This window comes from Mesocricetus auratus, unplaced genomic scaffold, assembly GCF_017639785.1.
Source record: "Mesocricetus auratus isolate SY011 unplaced genomic scaffold, BCM_Maur_2.0 Super-Scaffold_100013, whole genome shotgun sequence".
NCBI classification, from domain to species: Eukaryota; Metazoa; Chordata; class Mammalia; order Rodentia; family Cricetidae; genus Mesocricetus; species Mesocricetus auratus.
In genome coordinates this window covers 42,502,174-42,526,499 of record NW_024429196.1, presented here as the reverse complement: position 1 = coordinate 42,526,499, position 24,326 = coordinate 42,502,174, and the positions used below count along the sequence as shown (strand labels likewise).

Genomic DNA, 24,326 nt, shown 5'->3' with positions numbered 1-24,326 from the left:
TTAAAATTATGACTGTATTTAGCGTATACCAGCACAAAATATATATGAACTAAATGGATCAAGGAAAGGATAGCTAGTCCGCCCAGGCCACCTGTGTAAGCTGAAATAATTTGTAAAGAAAAAAGTCCATTTGGTCTCAAAAGCTTCTTTCCAGGATTTTCAAGTTTACAACGCATCTCAGGAAAAAATAGAGAAGTTAGATAATAAAAGTAAAAAGGAAATTCATGCCCCAGCCAGTTCCTCTCCCAAGGACAGGCAAGAAAGAAGTTGCTGATTTCTCTAGAGTGACAACCTTTGTCTCTTGTGGCCTGCCGCTCCTGCCCATTTTCTCACTGACTCTTGGTGCCATCACCCTTAGTTCAGCAGGCAGTTCTCTACTTTGCACCCTTCATAGTGACCAGTAATCTGACACATCTGCATCAAGGTCTTCTGACAACTTGAAAAACGTATACTGTGGCCAGCAAAGCAAGTTCATCGATTACAACAAAAACATTTTCAAATGAAAGCATGGTCTGCATTAAAAGTAAATATAATCTAAACGCTAAGGAAGCTACCAGGATTTTGAAACATATTCATTGTTCAATCTTTTAAAGAGAAAGGTTAGGATGCTTAGTAACTAGTGTATTAATTATTTATGTGAAAATAAGGGGTTCCATTTTTAACACAAATTTTGAACTAAAAGGGAAATAAAGTAGCACCATCATGCCAGCCAGACAAAGGCTTGTCAGATTCCATGTTTAAGCATGTTAGGGCTCATTTGATCCTGTGTTTAAGCAGGTTTCACACAACAGAGTCCTTCAATGGCTGCAAGGAAAATTATTTGAGTGTTTAAAGATACAGCTTATTCTCCAAATTGCACACGATACTTACTTTCTCTAAAAAACATCTTGTGGCCTGTTCAAATAGTCCGTGTAAGAATTCTCACTCTCTCTTTAATGCTATGCTGTATTTACCACATAAGTGAAAAACACCTTCTCAAGAGAAAGTCTGGAGGTGACCAAGGAATCAATCAGCTTCCTTAAGCTGCGATGTTTGCAGTTTCTCTATTTGAGCAGGTTTCCAAACGTTGAATTAAAAGTCTGACAGACATCTAAGTGGCTTAGAATTACTTATCTAGAAATGGATGAACCTGCTCACTCATATGCTCCTCTGTCTAAGAATACTTACCTGCAAGTTATAATCCTGAAGAATTTTAACCAAGGAATCTCTCAAATTGGGAATCTCCATTCCTTCCTTTATACGGTGGATTAGTAGAATCGGGTCCACGTGTGTGCCAATGTTGTTTAGCAAGCCAGTAATAAATGCTACAAAAATCCATGTAAAAATAACACATGAGACACTCAGGAGGCAGAGGCATGCAGATCTCTGTGAGCTCAAAGCCAGCCTAGTTTACAAAGCAAGTTCCCGGACAGCCAGGACTGTTACACAGAGAAACCCTGTCTAGAAAAAACAAAAACAAAACAAAAAACCTGAAAACAACCAAACAAAAACAAAAAAACTACCCAACCAACCAAACAAAAACACATGAGTAATATTAGAATGTATTTTATTTGTTCACAATTCAACTTTAGACCAAAAGTAACAACCTACTTTCTTCAAGGTAAGTGTTAAATATGCAAACTTTGAAACTCTCAAGAACCCATCCTCTAAATTTAAATACACTTTTAAGGACTAAATTCCTCTAAGACAGTGTTTCTCAACCTGTGGTTTTTTGCCCCTTTCAGCGTCATATATCAGATGTCCTCATTATGACTCATAATGCCAGCAAAATTACAGTTATGAAGTAGCAACAAAAATAATTTTGTGGTTGGAGGTCACCACAACATGAGGAACTGTATTAAAGGGTCACAGCATCAGGAAGGTTGAGAACCACTGCTCTAAGACACGAAGGAGAAACTGAGAACATTTTACAAAAAGTTAAACGATTACCTTTATTCACATCTCTTCAAAATCATTTTATTGTCAAAGTACAACCAGCACTAAGAACCTCTGATCACTCATCTTTAATACTTTCATATTTTAAGGGTTAGCATATTTTGCGTCTTCCTTTTACAGACACTGGAAGTGGGGTATTTCACTTCTCCAGTTCATGAAGCTCCTAAGTAATGAACTCAAATTCCAACCATGTTAGATTCCTTATAGTTTCAAGAGAGAAAGTCCTCAAGGGCTATTCTAACTGTAGACACTTAAATGAGAATATACACCCCTAGCAACAACAACCACTCACCAAATCACAAAGCAATAGGGAGATGAGAGAGCTTCTGCAGATGGCTGAACTGAGCAGCAACACTTAAGAACTCTCAGTGCTGGGTTGATAAAATGGGCTGGAAAGGCAAAACCTCACCCATGGCTTCCATCCAGTAGGCTATGTGTTTTCATAAAGGTCTGGAAAGGACTCTGAGATTTCACACTACCCAAACCAAATCACACTAAGCATCATGACATTTATCAGTGGAGCTGTAGAAAGGATGGTAAACCATGTAACCACCTGATCTTCCTCATCCTCAGGCTTGCACAGCCAGGCTCAGGCCTTTCTGCATGGGAGGGGGTAAAAAAGCCCCAGAACTTTCACTGCTGGACTCATTGTGGATGCTTTACCATCAAAACCTTATTATAATCATCTATCTATTTATTCACTTATATCGATTTATACTGTGTGTGTGTGTATGTGTGTGTGTGTGTGTGTGTGAGAGAGAGAGAGAGAGAGAGAGAGAGAGAGAGAGAGAGAGAGAGACTCACATGGCACTGGGTACACATGTGTGGGGGTTAGAGGACAACTTAAGGAGTATAGTTTCCTCCCACTGTGTGGGACCTAGGGATTAAACTTCTCCATCAACCCACTTGGTCATAATTTTAGCCCAGTGTACCGTACCTGAGATAACTCTTCCTCACACAATGGGCTATAATAGGCTATAATATATACCGATAAAAAGCTTTACAATCAAATGGTCTCTCTGCTTACGTGGTTTGTCAATGGAATACAGAATCAGGTCTTCCCAGAGCTCTCCATCATCTTGCTCCTTGGCAAACTCAATTGCTTTATCGACATCATGTAATTCCTCCATAATCATCTTGAGGGCACTTCGACTGTTTCCCATTCTGCCTAGATGGTGTGAAGAAGTGTGGAATACGTTATTCATTTTAAAAGAAACATCATATTTCTTAATTGGTTTACAAAGCTTGAAAGATAAGACTAAAGCTGACTTTCTTACACAACACTATCATTTCCTATCTTTGACAGCCAAATAAGTACTTCCTATTTATTGTGTCCTCATGTTGTATGGAGTGTTCATTAGATAGTGTTATGTGAATGACATCATTTAATCACACTATGATTTCAGGCAGTACACTTTACCTAAGTCCCTACTTTATTTCGTTTTTATTATTTAACTTATGTCCATGGGTGTCTTCGTTGCATGTATTTGTGTGTACCATGTGCATACCTAGTGTCCACAGAGACCAGAAGAGGGCACTGTATCCCCTACAACCAGAGTTATAAGTGATAGCTAGGGATTAAACCTGCACCCTCTAGAAGAACAGCAAATGCTCTTAACTGCTGAGTCATCTCTCCAGCCTAGAATAATGAAATTTGTTTTGTTTTGTTTTTCCAGACAGGGTTTCTCTGTGGCTTTGGAGGCTGTCCTGGAACTAACTCTTGTAGACAAAACTGACCTCAAACTCACAGAGTTTGCCTTTGCCTCCCAAGTGCTGGGATTAAAGGCATGCACCACCACCACCCTGCTATATACAATAATGAATATTTTTAAAACATTTTTTCCTAGGCAGTCTATGGGGCCTTTGGTAGTGCAACAGTGTTTATCCCTAGTGTACAAATGAATTTTGGGAGCCCATTCACCATAGACCCATAGAGGGATACTCTCTCAGCCTAGAAACACAGAGAGGGCCTGGGCCTTGTCCCAAACGATGAGACAGACTTGGATGATCCCCCATGGAAGGCTTCACCCTCCCTGGGGAACAGAAGGGGGATAGGATGGGGGGTTGGTGGGGGCCATGGGACGGTAGGAGGGAGAGGGAACTGAGATTGATATGTAAAATAAGATAGCTTCTAATTTAAATAAAAACATTTTTTTTCTTTGATTTTGAGACAGCATCACTATGTAGCTCTAGCTAACTTGAAATTAATTATGTAGACCAGGTTAGCCTTGACCCACAGAGATCTGCTTGTCTCTTCCTCTTGAGTGCTAGGGTTAAAGACATATGCCACCATGCATGACCTTAATATTACTTATTATTTTCATTTTCAATAGAAGAGGAAATGCACTATTTGTAATTTGGCAAAATCATGTAACCACTGAACTGCACAGTTGGATTTTGAGATGGGTCTTTTGCATTCTGCTTCCTTCTCATAGGCCTGAAATTTCCTTTAGATTCAAATTCTGATACAGTTAAGACTTTTAAAAACTTGGAAATCATTCTGCCCCTTCTGCTCATTAAACCTTTGGCACTTCATAATTTTCACAAGCTGTTATTAGAGTTCACGTAGAAGACCTTATGCAGTAGAAGGCCAACTGTCTAGATGAGGCTTATTATATTAACCCTGTCTCTTGTTCCATGCAGGGACCAGTAAAGGGTCATAAATTAAGTCATCTACTGCTCCTAAGACATTATGATAAAGATGAATTCAAACAGATACTTCCCAGAGGATCACAGTTGGAAGAAGTCAGTACATAAGCTACTTAAAGTTGTGATGAGAAGCCCCAAACCATGCTCAAGTAGGAAATACAGTCTCAAATATTTTTCCTAAGTAGAGCAGATCCCGTTCTAGGACAGTTCTAGGCTGGTGCTGAAAACCCATGAATTTTTTTACTGCATACATGAAATTAGGAGATGGGTTAATTTTCAACAAAGGCCAAAGGAGCCAATGACAGTGAGTGCTGTGTGGAAGAGAGCTGTGGTGTAAGAAACATGGTATGTGGGTAGGGACATGATGCCAGACATATCCTCACATTTAGTTTATTTATGCTGTATGTCACCAGCACCTGCACAGCTTCCTCAAGAAGTCCTCATGGTTCTCATGCATTCTGGAAGATGGAGAAGCCTAGATTCCTGGTACACATCACACAAAAACTCTGCCATGTCTGGAGGCAGGAGTCAGAGGGAAAGGGAGCATTGAGAGCCACAATACATTATGAAGCTTTGCTCATGTTCCAAAGCCCCATGTTCTAATTATTAAGGATGTGAATTTTGAAAATAGGAGCTGTTTCATATCAATGTGTGGTGATATAAGGCAAGTATAAACTAAAAGGGGGGAACCCCCAAGCCCAAATCTGTTAGCCCATCTACAGTTTTAACCTGTGTTGTGATATTTGATACATTTTTGTTTGCTTTGTTGCCTTTTTATTACACATTTATTATGTGTTCTTTTAGCAGCATGGTTCTAGTAACTCCGCTCTGGAATCTCCTTTTCCATGTATTACATTTTTATATAAACTAGTGAATGTCTGTCACTTTGTTCTCAAATCTGTATTCCTTCTTATATGCTTTACAACAAATCTTCACCCCATTTCTATGTTTATGGGACTAAAATGAACAAATGCTACTTACTCAGAAGGTAAACTGTCTCTTCTACAAAGTTTCTTTGTTGACAGATCTCAAGAGCCTTTAATTAAAACAAGGAGAAAAGTTATACTATAGACCACCAAACAGGAAAACAATATTAAGAGAGCCACTTAAAGCCACTACAAACTTGGAAGAATTTTTCATTGTTTCCCTTAAAAAAAAAGAACAAAACAAAACAGATATCTGTTGTTCTTTATTTCATTCACCTTTCAGAGTTACTAGATCTACACAAGTGAACTGAGATCACATGAAGCAACACAGCGTTCTATCAGCAGATGCAGAGAGCAGTGTTGGAACGTGTTTTCTTATTAAGCTTTCTCTCATTTTATACCATTGCTTCCAACTTCATCTATAGGCATTTGCATACAAACTATCTCCTTTCATAGTGTAAGGAAGCACTGTGTACTGATAAACCGCACAATCACTCTAAATCAAATAGCACACATTTACTATGCTCTCCCTGCTGGATGTTGAAGGATCAGATTGAAGCAAGGAAGCAAAGGTGAGGATAATAGTAACATGGAATGATCACACTCAAAGAGACAGAGAAGGAGCCAAGAAACAAAGAAGCAGGAGAAGACACAGCACATCTACCCCAGACTCTTGGACACAAAAGGATGACAAAGAAATGACCACATGTCTTTCCATGACTGGCACAGTGCAGGGAGAGGACCTTGTGCATGGAGTAACGACAGTGAGTTCGTGCCATTCTCCTGTGACCTCTCTCCACAGAGAGGTGACACCTGAATCAGGTACAATTCACCAGGGAGACCACATCTCACAGATCATCCTCCTGCAGTACCTGCTTGGTGACCCACAATCCTGTTCAGCCATCCTAGTGTGGCTTTATCCTCCCTGACCACCTCTGCAGGACCCTTTTCTCAAACTTTCTCCTCATACCTTACTTCCTCCTCTAGAAAGGACTGGAGACAAGTACTGCCACACTTCACACTGGATTCTAGGTGTCCCTCCATTTTCATCCTGCATGTGGCTTCCTAATTCTCTATCACTAGAATAACGGACTTTTCACCATAGTAGTCATCTAGCTTCCCTCTGCAGGGACCATGTGCTTGTTAAGCCCCGACTTTTCACCATAGTAGTCATCTAGCTTCCCTCTGCAGGGACCATGTGCTTGTTAAGCCCTATGCTTACCACAATGCTGGCCTCACAGTAGGTCTGTAGTGAGCATTTTCTCAAATGAGGAGAAACAAGTTAACTGGGTTGCACATTTAAAGTAGTTATTTAGAAGCAACCAGCCAGCCAGGAGGTTTTGAAAATAAGAATCAAAGCCATAGAAAGAACAGCTTGAGTTAATCATCTCTTTGTGTTCTGTGATCTATCTTTGGAAATAACAGCAAGAGCTGGTCTTGATATTTTGATTTTTGACTTAAATTTTCCTATAAACTATATATTTAAAGCAGGTAAGGAATGGGGGTGGGGGCTGATCACAAAGATCAGTGTATTTAAATGAGAAACAAATAGGGAAAAGAGCATCCTTAGTCTAGAATAGGGATGAAGCCAGGACAGTGTTTCGAGTCATACATACCATTGAGGCTAGAAATAAGCCACACTTGGATGGTACATTACAGAAACTACTTACTCTAAGTGGCTGTTTAATTTACACTGGTTTGACATGTTTCAGACACTCAATGATCAGTATATTTGTTGATGTACCCACAAGGATGGTCCTGGCGTGCTGAGCACACTACCCAGACACTGTTACTGAGTATGTATTCCCAATCTCGTGCAGGTCTCCTGTCAGGAATCACAGTTGCTGAGAGCTCAACAGGTTATGCTGTACTGGAGGACAGCTTTCTACAACAGCAAGTCTTTGAAATTTGAATTTCCCATGTCATTAAAATATTTATAAGTGGATTCTAACAGTGCCTTACATTATTCTCCTTAACAATGATGAACCTCTAGAAAAATATAGGAGTTGAAAATGAGTGAAATATAAAAATATTTATAGGACACAGAATTCTGCTATTATTGACACAAATGACAAATGTGACATCATACTTATTTTAGATTCTTACATGTTTGGACACTATGTTCCCTCTAGAAGAAAGACTTTAGTTGGACAGAGAGAAAAAAAAGAGAGACAGACAGACAGACACGCACACACACACACACTCACATTCAGAGAGAGAGAGGGGGAGAGAGAGAGAGAGAGAGAGAGGGAGAGAGGGAGGGAGGGAGGGAGGGAAGGAGGGAGGGAGGGAGGGAGGGAGGGAGGGAGGGAAGGAGGGAGGGAGGGAGAGGGAGCTAGTTTTATGGCAAAGGTGAAAAGTAAGGTAACTGACAGAAATCGAGTAACAGAAAAAGATGCAAAAGTAGCATTCTAACTTTTTCTTGATCCAGCATGAAGATAAGAGGGGAATTTCAGGGTAGCAAGAGGAACATTGTCAGCTGTAATTGAACAATGACACCTACCCAGCCTTGACTCTGATGTATCCTAGATAACCTTTCTTTAAATCCTGAAGTAAAATTTTATCCACTTTGTATCCCCAGTGTGTTCACCTAAATGACACACACTGCCACCTTGTGAATGTTGATTAGGACATCATACATTCAGTTATAAACCTGACAAAATTATAACCATGACATCAAGTCATAAGATCACATCTGTAAATTATGGTCCAAAGACAGGTTTGCAGCTGCATTTTTCTTGATGCTTACAATGCTAAGGAATACCTTTGCTGCTAATTTAGTGAACATTTTAAAACCGAAAAACAGTTCCCCGGCACAGTGAAGAACGAGGGGCCTGAGGTTCAGAGGCCTAACTTCCATGTCTGCTCTCAGCTTACAACTCCTCCATTCACACCCCCAGTCTCAGCTTGCCAGGTACCAGATGCCTCCATCCACACAAAGGCACGTCTGTGGAGATGCAGCAGTATCAAGCGAGTGAAAGCAGTGCATGGAAGAAGGCAGGGCAGGCAGATGAAGGAACGTACCGTTCTTTTAAAGAGCAGTAGTTGTCAGAAATTTTTAGAGTCGGTAGCTCCCTTGCAATGAACAACTCCGCCCCCCCCAAAAAAAAACCTTACTATTGATTTTTGAGTTTATTAACTGTGGTGATTTTAAATCCTGGAAATCTAGAACTGAATAGCTGGGATCCTCTCAGGGCTTCTGCTACTATCAGAGTATGGATTTGGGATTTCAAACCACACAAAATAAGGCAGACCTGAATACTTCAACATTTCTAGTTGCCCACTTGCAACCATTATTCCTTTCAGCAATTACCCAAGCCAAGAACAGGTAAGTAACCTGACAGAGGAATTATCCTCTGAAGTAGGAGTTTTCTGGGGAGGGAGCATTCCGATTTTAAGGTTTGTGGTTTATTTTTGAGTAAAGAGGCTCTATGTGCTGCATGTCTTTGAACTGAAACACGTGAGAATGCATTCCATCACTCAACCCCTATCATCTCCTGGGTGTCGCAGATGACACAGACACCCCTGTCATAATCTGGGATATATGCTATGGGGGATCTAATTTGTTGTTCATGGTCGCTGTCTCTGTTCATGGCAAACATAAATGATAATTTCAAAGGTAATTCAGTGAATACAGAATTCTTTTTTCTAAGGAAAAAAAAGATGAGATCTTCAATGAATCTGTAAGTCATGAGTATGTGTCAAAGTTAGCTTTGTTTCAAAATAAGGCAGGGTAACACTTTTATGCAAACAGATTTCCTACAATGGATCTTGTTAAAGAAATAATATCTGATTTACATGTTTCAGTGACCCACAGTGAAAAGGCCATTTAAAGAGTTAAAAATAAATGTGAACCAGAGATTCCATTCCCCAAATGAGTGGACAAAGCCCTTCCTTCCTCTGAAGAGCTTCCAGGTGAGTGGGGAAGACCGAGTAGCAGAGCAGAGTGCAGCGTGATGCAGCGTGCTGGAGAAATATAGAAGCTCACTGCCCTCTGCTTCTGAAACTGGCTTTCGGCAGTCCCCACTCTCTGGCACTTACCCCGAGTCATTCTAACTCTGAGACAGACAGACTCTTGATGTCACTTCAGGTTGGTGTTTGTTGCCATGGATTACATATTTATTCCAATTAAGCCTGTCACAGAATGCCTGTACTCTGCCCCTAAGTCTAACCCAAAGGACTGTCTCACCACAATGCGCCAGCAGAACACACTGGACACAACAGCAACCTTCCCTTGAACAGGGATGAACGCATGCAGTGAAAGAAGACCAGCAAAAGGCTTACGAAAGTGGCAACTACTTCCGATGTGTCCAAACAGTGAGTTGGTTGCTGGCTTACCTTTTCAAGTGGGCAATGGGTACTGTCTCGGAGAAAGGGAAGGAGGTTTGGTCGATCATATTCAGCATACAGACTGATCTGTTTCTCATGGTAGCGCTGTCCCTTATGATGGTCTCTCTTGAAGAGCTTGTGCAAATACTAAAAAGGAACAAGATAAGCCACAATATCAGAATAAGAATAAAATAACCAATTAACTTTATTACCTTCAGTTGCTATCACCTTCCATGAAGGTTAGGAGACATGGTCTTCAGCAAGAATAACTTCTAGGTGACAAGAATGCCATTTGGGAGCAGATTCTGAAACTCTCTAGAAGTTGGACTGGTTGCCACTGACAACTATGAGCTTAGAGAAGTCCCTTATCACTCTATGACTTTGGGTCTTCACCCGCAGAAAACTTCACTAAGTCAAAGCAATACCTTTGAGCATTACCGAGAACCATACCTGGTGTATGCTAAGTACTACACAGAAATAATGATGGTAAATTTTAATGTCATCATCTTGCCACCGAAGTCAAATGCCCGGGTAGCATCTTAGATAACAACAATTCTATTCTTGAGGCTAGGCAGATGGCTCCATGCTTAAGAGCACTGCTACTCTTGTAGAAGACCCAGATTAGATTCCTAACACCCACATGGCAGCTTACACCTGTCCATCACTCCAGTTACAGGAGATCTGGCATCCTCCTCTGGCCTCCATGCATACCAACAAGCCCACAGTGCACTTACATACATGCAGGCTAAACACTCTTACACAAAAAATTAAAACTAATCTTTAAATTTTTTTCTTCTTTTACATGAAATGACACTGGGCAACTTAACTGTTTTAAAAAAAACATAGCAGGAACAAAATTAATCCTTACACACTCCTATATCCATTTTTAGAGAGTTAATGTAATCCTTTTGCAATTAAGTGGTTCCTATATTGAGGACATCAGAAAACAAAAATAAGTAATAAAAAGAGAACAGTTGTTTCATACAATTGAACTTTAAAGGGAGTATTCTTCACTTTCTACTTATTGAAAAGATTGAGTTAATTATGTAATACCCAACAATGAATACTCAGTGCTAATGTTAAATACAAACAAAAACTTACAACCCACCAGAGGGAGGAAGACACAATCACACATAAGTACATTCAGGTCATGAGTGTTTGTAACCAGGTGAAACCTCAGTTTTCCCAAAGCTGTGAGTTGGCTGCTGCTGTATATCATACCGACATATGTACTTCAAGAGTCATCCCTTGGGTTGTTCACAGCCAAACTGAGCTCCTTTGCTGAGCTACGTCTGATAAGGAGTATGGATAAGCAGTTTGTAGTGGGGGGTCTGGATATGGCCAGGACATGGTACTTTCCCTGAAGAGGTATTTTCCTGTCACATATAATACAGACATTTTATTGCTGGGTGTAGATGGGTAGAGATGACTGTTTTAGAGGGGTATCTGACACCCTTTCCCTGGTTACATTGTCACAGAGCAATGCTGCCAGTATCTGTTTCATAGCTTAAGCAGTACAGATATTGTTGCTATATAAGCAAAAAAAAATTAAGATAACTATCAGAATGGAGCCTTGCTTGGGTAAGCAGATAATGTTGAGATTTTTCTGGTCATGGCAACAGTATCTGCATTAAATGATGAGTAATAAACAAATCTATAATATATCTAGATTACACTCCCATTCGTATGTCCTCACGAGCTTCAGCACAGAAGCCAGCTTTCCAATAGAATACTACACTTCCGCAGAATAATCCTCTTGCCACTCAAGCCTTTTTTACATATGCTTTTAAAGCGTTTAGAAAATGCCTTTTGTGCTGATTGTTTTTTGTCAACTTGACACAACCCACACATATCTGGGGACAGGGAATTTTAATTGGAAAACAAAAATATCACCATAAGGTTGGCCTGTAGGCAGATCTGTAGGGCATTTTCTTGATTAACGATTGATGTTAAAGGGCCCCATACAATGTGTCACCCCCTAGCAGGTAGTCCTGGAGTGTATAAGAAAGCTGACTGAGCAAATTGTGAGGGGCAAGGTGGTAAACAGTGCTCCTCCATGGCTTCCGCTACTTTTCCTGCCTGAGTTCATGCTTTGTCTTCCTTCAGTGATGGTATGAGACCTGAAAGTTGTTGTAGGATGAAATAAACCCTTTCCTCATCAAGTTGTTTTTGCTCATGGTGTGTTTGGTCTCAGCAGTAGAAAGCAAACTAAGACACTACTCCTGGATTACTCCCTGGATGACATGATACATGGAATCAAAGGAGCCCTTCATAATACAGTCACTAAACCCATATAGAAGAGGTAGGCTTAGCTACAGTGTGGGTGAGGAGCAAAAACTACAAATCCGTTCTTTGGTCACTCTATAGTTCTGGATGCAGAATAACAGGACTTGGTATCTATAATGCACTACTGGTTTGTGCTGTGACTTATGACCTGATTATATATAATAGCAACTACAGAGGAAAGCACTTACTCCCTTGCATAGAATGGTAGAAAAGAGCAAAACAGAAAACATTTTTCTGAAAGTCCCAAATCAATTGTAAACCACACTTCAACCACGTGTGCTATGATTAATTCCTAGCCACAGAGTCACAGCTTGTGTCACATTCTAGTATTTTTTGCACACTGCCTGTGGTCAAAGCTCCAATCTGAGCAGTGTTCTCTAAGAAAAGTTGTCTGCATGGACACTCCCATACCAATACACAGGCTCTCTGTCTGCTGTTGAATTAAAAGGACAAAGGAGACTAGTGCTCACCACATGTTGCAATTCTGGTCTGTCTTCTAATTCTTCTACAACTTTTTTAATCTGAGGAAAAAGAAAAAATTAAAATGCAGTTACAAGGAGGCAGCCATAATGACAAATAACCTGATACACTTTATTGTGGGCATGGGATTGTGGACACTCATCTAGTAATACATGCTATGGTTTGAATGTGTCTTGTTCCACACCAAAACCTGAGTCCATGCTTGATTCCTAATGTGACCACTAAAAAGTGGTGGGACTCTTTCAGATGAAGGGCTTAGTGGGAGGTCACTGATAACCATACAAGGGGATTCAACTGGACACTTGAGAGGGTTAGGTTGCATGAGAGCATATAGTTACAAAAGAACAAGGAGGTGGCCACTTCTAGGCCACTTGCATCCGCCTTCTTTCTTCCAGGGTCCACATGGCTCATCCTGTCTCCTGGTGTCCAACACCCTACACTAACCTGCCAGCTAAAAGGCCGTTGCCAAATTTAGCCTCTTGATCTTGGATCAAGTTATAAGCCAAACTAACCCCTCTCCTCTTGTCTGTGGTATGTTATTAACAACAGAGAACAACAGGTCTATCACATATAAAAGGACTCACTGAAATTTTATCTTCATTGTCCAAAAGCATGTCAACCGCTTTCTGAAATACAAACACAGCCATAGTTACTTGTCTGCCACACAAGAACACTAAACAAAATGCAGTACCACAGTTATGCAGGTAAAGGGCTTATTTCTTACGCTTTAGAAGCACTGAGCTTCATGTTGTAGAATAATCTTTTTGTACACTGTGAGTATGTGTCACAACCAATAGCTAGGTAGGATTTTTGAGGTAGAGAGGATGCTGGGAAGAAGAAAGGAATTGCCAGCCAGATGGAGAGGGAGCAAGACATGCAGGTAAATGTCACCAGTCGTGTGGAAACACATGGATAAATAGAAATGGGTACATTTAAGTTATAAGAGATAGTAGAACAAGTCTAAGGTATCGACTGAGCTTTCATGATGAATAACAAGTCTCTGTGTTTGGGAGCTGGCTGTCAGGACAGAGAAGACTCTACAGCTTCATAAATGGTCCTATATAAAATGCTATTTGCTGAGGAATACAAATTCAAATGTGTCTCAATCTGAGGTCAGTTATGTTTTGTATATTGTTAAACCAATGCATTGCTCTATTTTTACCAGATGTAAAAGTTACTACTGTATTCAAAACAGACAACATGTTCTAGCCCCTTGATGTCTCAACTACGTTTACAAATTCCCACGTGATCCTCAGTAGCTCTGGTGAATATCACAATACCACAGCCACAGAAGTGAGCAAGAGCTGGCCTTCTAAGAGAAAGTTAGCTACAGGAAAACAAATGAAATGCTTGAAATCTTCCTGTTTTCTATACCATCTACCACATTCATAAAGCACTAATTAGTTTATGAAAACAGGTAGAAGGATGACACCAAATACAATAACTGGGTCTTGCTGTTACTACCCTAATGTCTGTTCCAACTTATACTTTTGTTACATAAGGGTGTTTAATTATTCCAAAGATCCTTTCTAATTTGAAAACTATGATACCTTAACTTTTGCTTAAATTCTCTCAATAGCAATTAGTTTTAGCTCAGCTATTTCTTTCCCACAGGACATATGCTAATTAGACTTTCAAGACACAGGAGAAAATGGATAAGGGGAATGTAATCAAAACTTCTCAGTTACACTTACATAGTGTGTGTGTGTGTGTGTGTGCGCGTGCTCGCTCGCACGTGCATGTGTGTGTGCACGTGTGCATGTGCGCACACTCGTGCATGCACACATGTACACATGCCTTCATGCCTCAGAGCATGTGTGGTCAGAGGACATCTTAAGGGAGTAGGTTCCCTCCTTCCTCCATGAGGATCTAGGGATTAAATCTGGTCTTCAGATTTGGTGACTGGTGCCTTTACTGGCTGAGCACTCACCCTGTCACTAGTTTTTATATACGCATCTCATACTTGTTATGAGTGCATATTCACTGTGCTGAGGAATGGGTTTCAAACGATGATCATACAAGTATTCCATAAACTTTGATTGCATTCACCTCTCACACTCTCTTCTATCTACTTCTCTTATTAGTTCCCTGGTTCCTTCAGTTTTCCTCCCTCCTTTCCTTCCTCCTTTTTTGTTTTTTGTTTTTTGTTTTTTTTTTTTGTTTTTTTTGTCTTTTGTTTTTTTCTTTTTGTTTTTGGAGATAGGGTATCATTATGTAGCCCTGGCTGGCCTTGAATTTGATATATAGACTAGGCTGGCCTCCAACTCCAGCCTCTGCCTTCAAATACTAGGATTAATGATGTGTACCTTGGTGTGTACCTCTACATGAGATGCTCTCATTTAAAATCTAAGATTCACACAAAAGAAAATATGATTTGCCTACAAAGGAAAATATGATTTGTCTTTCTGGGTCTTATTTTGCTTACATGATCTCCAGCTCCAGCTCCATTCATTTTGTTCTTTATGGCTGAATAAAACTTCATTGTGCATATATATATATCACATTTTTATCAATTCATCTGTTGGCAGAAACCTAAACAGAGTCTCCTTTTTTTCCTTTGTTAATGAATATTTTATTTTGATATAAAAAAGAAAATGCCTTACAACTGGATCTTATGGAAGCATTTTCTCAAATGAGGATTCTTCCTTACATTTAACTCTAGCTTGAGTCACGTTGATATAAAACTAGCCAGTACAATTGACCCCTTTAAACAAAGTCTCTTAATGTGACTATTATATATAGTACAGCAAGAAACAAAAGACAGTGTGTTGGTGCAATGTTGACATAGAGCCACTTGGGTATATTTACAGGAGTGGGAGAGCTGGGTCATGTTGATTCTACACTGGCTAGACTAATTTTCTGGGCTACTGAGTCCTTTACAAGTCCACAATGTCACCAGGACTGCCACACCAGCCCATGGTGAAATTCAGGTGATAAAATTGAAGGCTGTAGCGAGGAAATAGAAATGAATGCCATGCTTACTTAGTTCATGGTTTACTTTTCATTTAGTTCAGGGCTCTGGTCCTCAGAACAGCACTTCCCATTTATACAGTGGGTCTTCCCACCTCAGTTATACAGAAATGCCCTCCCATCTCATTTATACAGAAATGCCCTCCATCAATCATCACAGCAACACAATAGCAGCTCTTCAGATACAAGAGAGCATGCAAGGTCATCTCATTGTCTAGTCTTTCCTCGGATGCTTTAAAATTCACATTCTAGAGGTGTGGTGGTTTGAATAAGAATGGGTCCCAGAGACTCATCTACTTGAATGTTCCAGGGAATGGCACTACCAGAGAGGGATTAGAAAGGGGCCTTATTGGAGTAGGTTTGGACTTACTGGAGGAAGCCTGTTGGGGAAGTCTTATGCTAATAAAGCACTGTCTGGCCAATAGGAATCTAGATAGGTGGGGCTAGGAATCCTGGAGGATTCTGGGTAGGAGAAACACAGGAGAGTCGACATGTGACGCCATGGGGGTAGGAAGCCGGGAACTATTCTCCGGTAAGAAACATACTTAGATTAACAATTATGGGGTAATTACTTAAGGCAGAGCTAGCCAGTAAGGGACAAGCAAGGCCAACAGCTTCATAATTAATACAGCGTCCTGTGTGTTTATTTGGGACTCATGCGGATCTCGAAACAGGCTCGCGCGGCAGAGCCCAGGCGACTGGCGGGGGATAAACCAAAGCGGCTAGCAAAAGAAAAAGCTTCTCTTAACAGAAGCCTGTCACTGGGGGTGGGCTTTGGGGTTTCAAAGGTCCAAACCAGACCTAGTGTCTCTCTTCCTACTGCCAGTGGACAGAGATGTAGAACTCAGTTACCACATTTGACTGCATGCTGCCATTTTCCATGCCCTGAGGATCATGGACTAAACCTTTAAAACTGTAAGCAAGCCCCAATTAAATGCTTCTTGTATATGAGTTTCCATGGTCATGGCATCTTGCAATAGAACACTGACAAAGACAAGAGGTCTTTCATATTCTTCTTAGATTTACTACAAGGACTTGGGGAAGGGGGTATTATGGTGTGTGTGTGTGTGTTTATAAACTTGTTTGTATTCTCAGAATGTTTGTTACTGATATATAGGGAGGTTACTGAGTTTTGCATATTGATTTTTGGATCCTGTTATTTTACTGAAAGTGTTGATCTAAGAGTTTTCTGGTGGCATCTTCAGGATCTCTTACATCAAGGCACATGCCTACAAATAAGGCTGCTTTTCTCTTTTCATTTATTCTAATCTCTTCTATTTCCTTGTTTTATTGTTCTAGCTAAGACTCCAAGCACTATACCAACTAGAGAACTTGGAGATCTTTTTCTTATATTAAACTTTTCTTTGAATTTTTTTTCCTTTCTAGTATGTTGGTTATAGTTCTATTGTACTTAGTCTTTATTATGGTATGCTACATTTCTTCTATTTTTGTTTTATTATGAGTGAAAACTGAGCTTTTCCAGAGCCCTTCCTAGAGTAATTTTCTCCACCTACTCTGGTGAGGTTGTGATTTCTTTCCTAGAGTCTATCAACATATAATATGTTACATTTATTGAATCACTCTTGTATTCCAGGAATGAAGTCAACTTGATTCTGGTGAAAGATTTTTCTATTGTGGTGAATTCAATTTGAAAGCATTATACTGAGAACTATGGCATTTACATACACCAGGGAGCTTGGCCTATAACTGTCTTTTGTGTGTAAGAGTCTTTACATGTTTATGGTATCAGGAAATAGAGACTTGATGGAAAGAGGTGGACAGAGTTCCTTTACTTTCTGCTTTACAGAACAGTCTGAGGGACACTTAGGTTTTCATTAAAGGTCTGGTAGAATTCAACAGAGAATTCACCTCAGCCTAAGGCTTTTTATAGCTGGGAGATGTTTTATTTCTTCAATCATTTCATGTGTTTTGATGCAGCTCTGTCTAATTTGTTCACATCCACATGGTTTAATTTTGGTAGGTATATGCATACAAATTATTTTTTGTTAGTTTGGCTATAGCTTGCCAAAGTTTGTTTTTTAAAGAACCAAAATCTTGTCTCATTTGTTCTATGATGTTAAAAGATTTTTAAAATTTTATGCATATGAAGGTTTTGCCTGTGTGTGTGTATATAACATGCATGTGGGGACAACAGACCTTGGCCAGAAACCCACTTCCCCATCAGCCTGGGACCAGGTAGCTGTAAGACAATGTTTACTAAAAACAATACAGTGCCTGGGGCAATAAGTTCCTGATAAGGGCTTGCCAATGGGAACACCCTGACCTCCACCTTTTCCAAAGACTAACCACCTCTTTCAGACCCACCCACCTCTGCCTCTCCTGTCAGGGTATATAATAACCAGCCAGAGTAGGAATAAAAGGAGCCTCCTTGGGGAGAGCCTTCTTGAGGAGCCTTCTGGAAGCCACTGACAGGTCTCTGTGTCATCAATCCCAACACCCTCGCCACATTCTCAGATACAGACTGCGCAGCGAGCGTGGCACATGCATGCATACATACACACATACATACATGTTTGTACCACTTATGCGCATGGTGCCCATGGAGAAAAAAAAAGAGGGCACTGGATCATCCCCTGAACTGGAGTTGAGATAGTTGTGAACTTCCATGTGGGAATTGGGGAATGAACTTGGGCCCTCTCAAGGGCAGTGAATACAACTAACCACTAAGCTATCTCTAACTGCATCCTCCTGTAGTCTTTATTATTTTTTCCATCAACTGATTTGGGGTTTGGCTTATACTCATTTTTTTAGGACCCTGGAATGAATCATTAAGTTATTTATTTGAGATCTCCAGTGTCTTTAATGTAAGTACCTATTCACATAAATTTTCCACTTAGAACTACTTTTATTGTATTCACCATGTTCTGATAAGCCATGTTTTCATTTTCATTTGATTCTAGGGCATTCATTTTCCCTCCTGATTTCTGTGGTACTCTAGTCATTATTCAATAATGTGTTATTTAATCTTCACAAGCTTGTAGAGTCTCTGTATTTTATTGATGTCTAGTTTTATTCCACTGTGATCAGATAGAATAAATTGTTTCAATTTCCTTGTATCTGTTAAGACTTGCTTTATGCTATAAAATGTGGTTTGCTTAAAAAGTTCCACGATTACTGAGAATGTATTCTATGGTACAGAAGTAAAAATTCTATATATTTTTGAGAAGTTCCTTTGTTCTTTTTAAATATTTTGTTTCTTTTTAAATATTTTCTTAGGATGACTTGTTTATTGGTAAGAGTGAGTCATAGAAGTCAGCCATATTATTGTTCCTGTTAAACCCCTGCATGAACTGCCAGGGAGCTGCATGATTCTCTATGGTTCCTACTGCTTAGACTTACAGTATGAAAAGAGTCTGAACATCCCCCAGAGTAAGATTCTGTGAAGAGTACTACTGGACAGCATATCCCTAAGTGTAGACTACCATGTGGAAATGTGTTTTTCCTTCTGCAACTTGTAGAGAGCACTTTATAATTTATTTCTCAAATAAAAGCCTCAATTTTTTATGAGCATCAGTATTTCTAATCATTACTACTTTTAATTAAGGGACAGGAAGAGAGAGGGAGAGTAGTAAGGAAAGGGAGAGGTGAGAGATGTGGGGAGGGAGGAGAGATGGAGGGAGAGATGGAAAGGGAGAGGGCAGAGAGAAATAGTGAGAGACTGACTCTCACTTAGTGAACCCTCTTGTGAGCTGTGGAGGTGATAAGAAGTAAGCTGAGAAAACCAGAGGAGTATGGCAGAAAGCAGCATTCCTCCATAGCTTCTGCTCCAGGTCCTGACTCCAGATTCATCCCTTGAGCTCCTGCCATGGCTTTCTTCAATGGATTGTGACAGAGGATATGTAAACCATGGCAGCCTTTTCCTCCCAAACTGCTTTTGGCTACAGTCTTTATCACCACAAATAAAAATCAAACTAGGACAGGGTCTAAACAGAAATTCATTTAAATTTTCACAGTGAGACACAGATTAAGTCCTTCCTTCCTTCCCTTATGAATTATATGAATTGTTGAAACAAAATAAAACAACACAAATGCCTCTTGTAAAGTACTACACCAGTGTTTTGGATACAGCTCAATGGAAGAACCGGTGCTTACTATGTATAAGACCTTAGGTTTGATCCCCAGCTCTCTCCTGCCACCACCACCAAAAAAAGTGCCTGGCATTAAGCTAAAATGACTTTCTCAGAATAACTATGCACAGAAAGGCTTCCAGAATGCCAACTGCTAAAATAACATGCATTACAAGTCAGAGGGTTCTAAGCATGGCCAGCAGCAGCACACGGTCAAGTATGTTATTCACTCTGACAGGTAGCTACTGATTAGACCTTTGAATGGTTAATAGGCAATAGTAGAAATAAGAAACATGTTACCTCTGAATCAAAATCCATTAGTAAAACTATTTTATCCTTGATGGAGCTGAAAAGATTATGCTTGTGTATCAGTTGGAAAACATCTTTATGTCTTAGCGTTAAGTATATTTCCAAAGCACTGCCATAATTTTTGTCATAGGTGTACCTGACAATAAAAAATTTATATTCATTAGCAGTTTAATTAAAATGCACAGACTATGTCTCATAATATTAAAGACTAAAATAGTTGTTCAATAGAAGAATTTACTTTACTAGGGGAAGTAGTCACAGAGATTTAAAAACACATGGTTCCTATGCACATTTTTACAGAACCCTGGCTTTTATCTCACCAAATTTGAAAAAAATGCATAATATTCAAGTAATAAATGTTCCTTCTTGTGGTCTCAGCCTCAAAGGTTTTATAGAAATCTATATTCCAGATATTGAACTTATGGTCCAAAATGAAGGCAATACTCCTCTTGCGGAATAGAGGAAAACATTTGAATTCTTGTAAGCAGTGTCCAGCTGACAGATGAGTTACATTCCAGGTCATTTGGAGGGGACTTGGATAAGCTTAAATGGATTTTTCCTTTGAAACATGTTCTCATACTAAGTTCTTCATTCAGTTAAAGAAATCATGGACAGAGACCATCCTGCTGTTCACTGTTAACAGTGCTACAAAGTCCAGGGGCATCCAGAAAAATGCTTCTGATAAAAAACAACAAGGGCTCTAATTTGGAATGCCACAATCAAGACTTCCTGTGTGCCTAGTCTAATGTGGTTTTGTGTCCAAGCCATCATCGGTCCTTTTGTCAGACTTCAACAAAAATGATACGTGAGAGAAATCTGAGGCTTGTATGTGCTGAGGAAGGGTGCAGCAGGCCTTCTTTCTTGGACTGGTCTGTAGTATACCAACTGGTGCCCTATACAGAGGCTCCTTGGCATTCTAGTTTCTCTCTGTATCTCATACATGGCAGAAAGCCAGAATCCAATAAAGGGAAATCATTCATCAAACTTCTCTTGCTGAGAAAGTTTGAGAGCATCCCTATAACAAAATGTGACCTGTAACTGTACAGATAAAGATCCTGATGCAGAAAAAGCAACAGACTTACAAGCTTAAGAATAACAGAATCCAGAGCCTGGTTCATGGGGAGAGTCTGAGGGAGCCTGGTACCTTCCATCTCCTCACCAGGACCCACACTACCCCATCCTCTGGCAAATCACATGATAATGCAGCTCCATGCATTCATCTTCTAGTTACTCATCTGAGACTCAGAAAAAGGTTTCCAGTGAAGAGTGATGTAGGAGAATGAAAAGGTATCCCTCACCACTCTAAGATGGCAAAAACTAAAACATACTCACAGCTCTGCCAGTGTTTTCAATAAAGTCTTGTTCTGACTGTCCTTTTTCAGGTGGTCTCGAACTGCTTGAACTATCACCGAATTGTTATACAGATCTCCAGGCCACTCTCTGATCAACGTTGCAAAGCCCTAACCAAAGGAGAAGAGGAGAAAAAAAATACTGCATAGTGTGATAGTGTGATCGCATTTGGGTTTTAATTCACAGTCTCCTGCTCTTTACTCCCTCCCCAATGCAGGACACAGAAACTTAGTGGGTCATAAGTGCTCCTTAAAAGGGGTCCCGCCCCTGCCCATGAGGAAGGAATGCCAAGCAACCACACCGGACAGGCCTCTGGCTTTCCCCACATCTCTATTAGCCATCATGCCTATGCAATGAAGTTTCCACAAATGCCCAACATACCCTGGTTCAGAAAGCTTCCTGACCAGAAAAAAAAAAAAAAAAAAAAAAAAAAAAAAGGAAATTGAGACACTGGCACGCCAGATAACTGGTTAGCCACCCAAGGGCAGGTTAGGTATGGGTCTCATGTTACCCAGGTTGCTCCTGCCTCAGCTTTTTGAGTAGCTGGAATTACAAGTGTCCACTACTGGACTTAGGTTTCTTTTCATTTGTTTTTGTTTTTTGCAACCTGATCTTTACTGTCCTGTAAGCAGTCAGAATTTTTCATGGAAATAATTTTGGCAAACAGTTCCTGTGGAACTGTGCTACTTGATTTATTACGTGATCATTTAAAATGAAACCTTAAGATGAGAACAATGGGAAATATTTAAATCAATTATTTAGTTTAATGACAATAAAAATTATTTCTAACCTTTTCAGTGGTATTCATGAGGTAGACATGACAATAGTGCAGGACAAAACTATCCAGGCCTAAAAGCCAAGACAGGTTGATTTCCTTCAGCCACAGTCAGATAGGACATGAATTGGTAGAATAATTTTGATGACTTAATTTAAATCACTTTTGCATCAAATCCATGTGACATCAATGAGAAAGGATGAAAAAGTCAAATTTCTAGACTTTGTAACAAACGCGGGGAACAAACCATGATCATGTGAGAATTCCTTACCTCATAATCACTTTCCAAAAATTCATGTAAGATCATTTCATAGATGAGTGGTTTCAGGACTGGGTCCCCTCTTGGTAAGTAAGGACTGATTGCCTAGGAAGGAAGGGGCAGAGTCCTTTCAGGAGTAATATGACAGCTGCATCCCGAATGTGCAGACATCATGGTTTCAGGACATAATGGAACATCCAGAAAAGATTCAAATAAACTCTATCACCTTATAGAAAGCTACAAAATATTTTAAAAAGACAGTGTGTGTGTGTGTGCATGTGTATGTCTGTATCTGTATGTGTATGTGTTGGCAACAAAAGTACTTAAGTGATCTCATTAACCTTTATTCTTTTCTTCTTGATTAATGAAAATCTAATCAATTATTTTATATTTCTCTTTAATTTTCCTTATATTGGATGTAATATATTAATTAATCCTTTAAAATTCAATCATCTTATGAAGCAAGCTTTCCACAAATATATGAAAATGCTACAATGAAGCCCATTTCTTTATAAGTCAACTTTAAACAATAATATAAATTTTAAAAGTATATTCGTAATTTCAATAGAGTATTCAAAAGGCTCACAGATGAAGAAAACTTAAAAACCCTTTAAAGGAATATAAAAGTGACTGGTATATATGTTGTGCCCCCGCTGAAAAGATGAAGATAAAGTGGTAAAATTTCTCGTCGGAGCTACAGTCAAATGTTTTCATCTGTCCCCCTGCATGTGACAGACCACCCAAGCATCGAGAGTGAGCTAAGTGCAATCATTTTTGAAGCCCCTGGTTCTAGATGAACACAACAAAAGAATAAAAATGAAGAATAAATTAATTCTTAAGTAAATTTTAAAAGTGTTATGCTACAAAGTCTATTAGATAAAATTACAACTATTCCCAAGTCACTAAAAGGAAGATACACATGTAACAAGGTAAGTATCCATTTGATACAAGCAAAATATAACATTTAATTCTTCTTTCAAGAAAATGCATACTTCCCAACCAAGAATTTCTTTGTCTCAGTTTTATTCTTATTTTAATAAACTACAATGCAAAAATTAAGGGTTAAAATAAAATAGCTTACTTTAAGTTGTCCAATTTCTTTAAATTTGTAAACTTCATATTCCCAGAGGGCTGCATTTTTTCCAAGAATTTTCTGGCATTTTCTGGCAGCAAGAACATCCCAGGAAGAAATAAAATGTAAACAAAAATAAAGAGATAGCATAAGTGGACATTTCCCTAGTGGTTTAGGTAAACCTTTCTCTTCTTTATTGTCAACGTACTTGAAGGTGTCACCATTACTTATCTGACTATATATGGAGTTAACGGAAATCACGAAAACTATACAAAATACTACAGAAAAAGGCAGGTCTCTTTCAGAAGACTAGAAGTTCCCTCAACTTTGCTATTTATCCAGAGAGCACTGCTGTCTTGGACTTTATATAGGAAAACTCACTATATCCCAATGCCAACACCTTTCTGGTCAGCTTTAAAGAAGGAGGTGAAAAAGCAGACTAGAAAATCAGATCCCCAGCCTACCACATAATTTACAGGGCTGAATTTCAATCGCAGGGCAATAAGGGCAGGTCTGAAGGCAATCTCACAAGCTTTATCATTTCCATTTAACTATCACACTTTTGTGAAGAGCCATTGTCCTTCGGCTATATGCAGAAGTACTTGTTTTAGTGGTCTTCCAAAGGCATGTGTAACACAATTGGCCCTAAAACCTGGAGGATACACAAAGTATAAACTGTGGGCAAGTCTGCTTACTCTCTACAGAGTGATAAAGAAGACATTCTAACTCAGCAGGCCAATAAGCAGTCTTCCTGCCCAATGTGTGCTGTGCTGTGCTGTGGAAAGTGGGACTGGAGTTATGCGGCACAGGCTGACACTAAACTCCTGCTAATCTGGACAGTCCTTTAACTCTGTGCAGAAGGACCTTTTCAATTTGAAAGAATCACTTATATTTATTG

At 39.6% G+C, this 24,326-nt stretch overlaps 1 protein-coding gene across 1 annotated transcript in view; it reads right to left on the bottom strand.

The window, feature by feature from the left end:
• Nucleotides 1-24,326, bottom strand: part of Vps41 (VPS41 subunit of HOPS complex) — a 157,741-nt gene that overhangs the window by 9,149 nt on the left and 124,266 nt on the right. The window contains exons 16-25 of the mRNA XM_005071807.4: nucleotides 23,438-23,519; nucleotides 22,369-22,461; nucleotides 21,305-21,432; nucleotides 19,964-20,108; nucleotides 13,190-13,231; nucleotides 12,596-12,646; nucleotides 9,849-9,986; nucleotides 5,566-5,620; nucleotides 2,963-3,103; nucleotides 1,168-1,304 (exon numbers count right to left, since the gene is read on the bottom strand). Coding sequence (XP_005071864.1) covers nucleotides 1,168-1,304; nucleotides 2,963-3,103; nucleotides 5,566-5,620; nucleotides 9,849-9,986; nucleotides 12,596-12,646; nucleotides 13,190-13,231; nucleotides 19,964-20,108; nucleotides 21,305-21,432; nucleotides 22,369-22,461; nucleotides 23,438-23,519 — 1,012 coding nt within the window. The remainder of the gene's footprint in view (nucleotides 1-1,167; nucleotides 1,305-2,962; nucleotides 3,104-5,565; nucleotides 5,621-9,848; nucleotides 9,987-12,595; nucleotides 12,647-13,189; nucleotides 13,232-19,963; nucleotides 20,109-21,304; nucleotides 21,433-22,368; nucleotides 22,462-23,437; nucleotides 23,520-24,326) is intronic.